General features: G+C 39.2%; 1 protein-coding gene across 2 annotated transcripts; it reads right to left on the reverse strand.

The window, feature by feature from the left end:
- Positions 1–595: 595 nt before the first annotated feature.
- LOC123990623 (protein CEBPZOS-like) lies at positions 596–3,336 on the reverse strand. Of its 2 annotated transcripts, none has more exons than XM_046291263.1 (5): positions 3,258–3,336; positions 2,939–3,056; positions 2,802–2,846; positions 2,302–2,383; positions 596–2,175 (listed from the first exon to the last, which is right to left on the reverse strand). In XM_046291263.1, the coding sequence occupies exons 2-4, from the start codon at positions 3,054–3,056 to the stop codon at positions 2,304–2,306; spliced, it is 243 nt and encodes an 80-aa protein (XP_046147219.1). In that variant the 5' UTR covers positions 3,258–3,336; the 3' UTR covers positions 596–2,175; positions 2,302–2,303. The 2 variants fall into 2 exon arrangements, with proteins under 2 accessions (XP_046147219.1, XP_046147218.1); XM_046291262.1 differs by having other exon boundaries at positions 596–2,178.
- Between the last annotated feature and the right edge of the window lie 1,800 nt (positions 3,337–5,136).

Below are 5,136 nucleotides of genomic sequence, written 5' to 3' on the forward strand. Positions count from 1 at the left end.
AAAGGGCATCCTTAATTGCGAATGTTATTAATGTATAAAAAGGTTGATTCTTATCAAATACATTGGCTTCCCTTCAAGATTCAGATGAGATGGAGGTTCCACACACAAGGCCAGGTTCTAAAAAGAGTAAGGCATCAGAGGATCTTGACTTCAGTGGTTCTTTAGGTTAGTAACTGGGCCTCTGTTTGTACTGTTCAACTGCTCTGAATTTCATTCAGGAGTGTAGAATCTTATCTGACATGTTCATTCTGTCATTGTAGGTTCCAAACCATCTGCTGAAGAGGTGAGATGATCACGCATGTCATATTTCTCACAATGTTAAGTTGGTGTGCTGATGTCTGTTTGTTTAGAGTTAGTTTATTGTTTTAGAGTTAGTTTATTGTATGAAACTAAATGTGTTTTTTTTACAGTTTGTGTATATGTTGGATAAATGCTGGTTCTAAGTTTGACAACATTGGCATGAATGCTATGGCCAACAAAGACAAAGCAGGTAAACCTTGGCTTCATTACAGTCAGTCAACCTATTGAATATATCCTTGTCTTATTGTGTACCACAGTTAGTGCCACCTAACAGAAAAAAACAGACCCGGGCCAATTAATATAAATTACTTTATTTAGTTGGCTAGATACTAGCGGAAAACCACAGTATATCCCCCATGGAGAGAGTCAGTATCTTCACAGCAGTTTAGAGCATACTAGGGAAGCACATTTCGGGCAATTTTGTTGCCGATTAACCAACCCTCATTAACTGGTCAACAAACTGTTACATTTTTTTCTAGACAGTAAAATGACGTGACCAATAGAAAATACTATGCATGCATACAAGAAACGGACGTGTTTCATTAAGCGCTTAATGAAAACATGCAACAATAGCAAGTCTATAGTCTTACAGTCAAAAGGCTATAGCCTATTATTGACCATGCACCTGTTGTAATGAAGCAGATCATTAAAATGTGATTTTCAGACATTTGTTGGAAAATAGCGCTCTAAACAGCACCACTCTATTGCAAGGGGTTCCATATGAAACTCTCCTTTAAGAAACTTAAAGGGGGAATCTAATAGCAACAACTAGGATGGGCTGCTAATATGACTCGGATTGTGCCTTTGGCTTCTGGACAACGACAGAAAGTTTATATGAAACCAATAGAACAGAAATTCTGGGTAATTCTATAAAATAATTGCTTTCACATTTCTATGGTTAGAATTTGGCTAGGCTACTTTGAAGGTAAGACCTTCCTCATTATTTAAAGTGAAAGTTGTGGGTTTCAAACAATTACTGCCTCAAGCTCACATGTAAAGTAATGAGTGACATGATAGCCTATGCACTTTAATAAGAAATAAACCTGGCAGCTCTTTTTAATCGTGGCCATCAAAACCATTAACACACGATTGCATTTAGAATTATTTGCTGCACATAAAAGCATGTTTCACTGCAGTACTAGCTTTTTGAGGACCTGCTCTTGTGCTGTCTGACAGGTGATGGGTCATTCCGATCCTCAAACTAGGGTGTGTGTGTGTGTGTTAAATAAGATGCATGACGACTAATAAAAATACACACGCGCCAATTGAATTCCACCAGATAATACAGGTTAACCTATATATAGATTGATGAGCATGACCGCTCAAATGTATTTTCAGTGGCTAACCGATTAACCATCAACCCCCTATAGCACACCCAGTCATACTCTAGTAGTCCTTTTAACGTTGCACAGAATAGGCTATTCTCTCAAGCATGATGGCTCTAAAGCAGTGGTTCTCCATCCTGGTCCTGGGGACCCAAAAGGGGTGCACATTTTAGTTTTTGCCTTAGCGCTACACACCTGATTCAAATCATCAGGCTTTGATTCCGGTGTGTAGTGCGAGGGAAAAACCAAATGTTTTTGGGTCCCCAGGACCAGGATGGAGAACCACTGATCTAAAGGTAACCCTAAGACGATAACCACCGGGCACATTTCATATGGAGCAGGTTGTTGAATACAGATGATGACCTAACTTTAGTAGAGGATGCAGTCTGGTTTTTGCTCATTGCTCTTCTGTCTTAAGTCGCTCTGGATAAGAGCGTCTGCTAAATGACTTAAATGTAAAATGTAAATGTCTTCTCTTCCTTCAGGTGTCAGGCAGCTCAAGTGGGAAGCCCAGAGAGACGACTGGGTCCGTGGCAGAGACATCAAGACACTACTGAAGAAGAAGGCCATGTTTAACAAGAAGAAACAGTTTGGCAAACCAAGGGCTGGCAAAAAGACTATCAAGAAGAAGTAATACTTTCTGGACCTAAGATTACTTATGTTTGTGTTCACACACCTTTATTCCTTCTTGGACCAATCTTCAAGGTCTTTCTCTCGAATCCCATAAACCCCAGCATATTCGTTGGACTTGTAATAAACTGGAAAGAGAGTGATAGTCTCTCAGCATTCAACACATTTAATCACATGATGGTTCAGTGGGCAGCATGTCCACTGTAGCAAAATGTTTTGCAACTGTTTCCACTGAGGCAATACACCGGTATATTCATTAATCTAACCCTGTTGCCAGTTCCAGGTTGTACTTCCAATCATTGGAGAAACGACTAAATACCAGTGAAATTATGTATTCTCTGTATAGCTATTTTAACTCTGTATTGTATTTTGTATAGGTTTACACAAGAAATACAAAATGAAAACAGTATACTAGGAGATGGTTTGCAGTAATTGTAACTGGGGGGAAAAGTGTAATAATATCGGCTGATTTCATTGCTGTGCAGCTTGGAATTGAGGACCAATTCCTCCAGTTTGTGTGTGTTTTGAACTGTCTACAGCCCTTACCTTCCAGGACAGAGGGAAGCATGTTGTTCATTCTGTTCCTGAAATCTAAAAACAAAAACAGAAAATGTTGTTACAAAGGTGTACATAGCCCAAGGTAGAGTCCATGACGTCCTTTCTATATAAAATGTAAATAATACCTTGACTTGTGTTCATCTTGTAAAAAAGACTATAAGCACCGAGCACACCTGCAACTTCAAGTAGTACTACTCCTTTGAACAGTCTCCTTGCTAACGGTGCTAATGGTTTGGGGGCCATCTAGGAAAGACGGAGGCTTGGGTAAGGTTCACTTTCAATGGAGTCCGCAATGCATTCAAGTTCGCAGACAGCTATTCATTTCAGCAGAGAAGGCGAGTACGCACAGACAACTCAGACCTTTTAGTACAAATATCATAAAACATTAAATGCATGATGTATTACAAATGAACTATGTTGTATTGGTATATCATACCAACCTACCTCACATGCCCTTGTATAATTTTACTTCCTGAGTGCAGTACGGAAACGCAGGTGAGACATTCAGGGCGGTATGAAAAGCATTTATCTGAGCACTGCTCCCTGGTACTGCGAGAACTCACCACAAGGGGTCACTGTACTCAAGATAACAGGCAGGGATAATACATCTGTTTAATTTGGTTCTTAAAATTAACATGAATGGTTGGGGGGGTTCAATTCAATATACACAGAAAATACTTATGTAATATTTAGTCTATTCTTCTTTCACAAGAAAGGTGAGAGACGACCTACAGGCAGCTGCACTCACAGATAGATTCATCTATATGATTCTAAATATGAATGCCTTATGCGTTTATTATGTCTGTTTAGTATTATGCACTATTAAATTAAATGTTGGTCCCACTTCAAACAAAGTACAACTTATAAAGAAAGGCTTTTATATAGCATACATTAAGCCTTTATTAGCACTACATAAATGCTTCACAAATCATCTGGAAGCTTATGTCAAACTCTATAAATGGTGTATAAAGAGTGACATCAAATCAAATTTATTTATATAGCCCTTCGTACATCAGCTGATATCTCAAAGTGCTGTACAGAAACCCAGCCTAAAACCCCAAACAGCAAGCAATGCGGTGTAGAAGCACAGTGGCTAGGAAAAACTCCCTAGAAAGGCCAAAACATAGGAAGAAACCTAGAGAGGAACCAGGCTATGTGGGGTGGCCAGTCCTCTTCTGGCTGTGCCGGGTGGAGATTATAACAGAACATGGCCAAGATGTTCAAATGTTCATAAATGACCAGCATAGTCCAATAATAATAAGGCAGAACAGTTGAAACTGGAGCAGCAGCACGGCCAGGTGGACTGGGGACAGCAAGGAGTCATCATGTCAGGTAGTCCTGAGGCATGGTCAGAACAGCTTCATGGTAAGAACAGCTTCATTACATTTCCACTGTAGGATCAATTGCCAAATGTGACATAATGCACAATGTACATGTAACTGCCAAAATAAAGGCAACACTTCAGTAAATGTTGTACAAAGTGTATTGAAAGCAGGTACTTCCACACAGGTGTGGTTTCTAATTAAGCAATTAACATCCCATCATGCTTAGAGTCATGTATAAAAATGCCCAGTTTTCCCATTATTTTGGCTACCATGCATGGCTAGAAAAAGAGATTTCAGTAAGTTATTGAAAGAGTGGTCTCATAGGAGCATATGGGGTTTAAAGGGTGTGTGTGTCTCAGTCACTAGATCTCAGACCAATTGAACACTTATAACGTGAGACAGCGTTTTCCACCACCATCAACAAAACACCAAATTAAAGAATTTCTCATCGAATAATTTTTCACATCCCTCCGATAGAGTTCCAGACGCTTGTAAAATCTATGCCAAGGTGCACTGAAGCTGTTCTGTCCCGTGGCAGCCCAACGCCCTATTAAGACACTTTATGTTGGTGTTTCCTTTATTTTGGCAGTTATCTGTACATAGTGCATTATGTCACATTTGACAATGACATTCGCTTATAGATTATTTGTGACGCAGTTCTGTAGTGCTTATGAAGCCTTTATGTATGCTATATAAAGCCTTTATAAATTGTACTTTGTTTAAAGTGGGACCAAAATGTTTAGAAGGCAATCTATAATCATACGGTCAAAGAATGCTTTGGTCTTGCTCATGTAGACAATATCAACATATAGACCGGTTGACCACCATTGAATAGGGCAGTTGTTAGTTATCTTTGACTTGACTTTGTCTGCAGGTGAATCCTCCTCAGGACAAAAATGCAACCTGTTTTATAGACCAGTGGTCATGGGAATTGTATTTAAAATATACACCCAAAATGTGATTAAATAGTTTGCTAAATGCATGCTATTTAGTGTATT

The sequence above is a fragment of the Oncorhynchus gorbuscha genome, linkage group LG12 (assembly GCF_021184085.1).
Source record: "Oncorhynchus gorbuscha isolate QuinsamMale2020 ecotype Even-year linkage group LG12, OgorEven_v1.0, whole genome shotgun sequence".
NCBI classification, from domain to species: domain Eukaryota; kingdom Metazoa; phylum Chordata; class Actinopteri; order Salmoniformes; family Salmonidae; genus Oncorhynchus; species Oncorhynchus gorbuscha.

What these genes read in the sequence shown, in the direction of transcription:
- LOC123990623 (XM_046291263.1), bottom strand. Translation starts at nt 3,056, where the DNA reads ATGGCCCCCAAACCATTAGCACCGTTAGCAAGGAGACTGTTCAAAGGA. An exon ending in CAAGATGAACACAAGTCAAG is followed by an intron (nt 2,847 to 2,938) that starts GTATTATTTACA and finishes TTTTGTTTTTAG; the next exon opens with ATTTCAGGAACAGAATGAAC. An exon ending in GCTTCCCTCTGTCCTGGAAG is followed by an intron (nt 2,384 to 2,801) that starts GTAAGGGCTGTA and finishes CTCTCTTTCCAG; the next exon opens with TTTATTACAAGTCCAACGAA.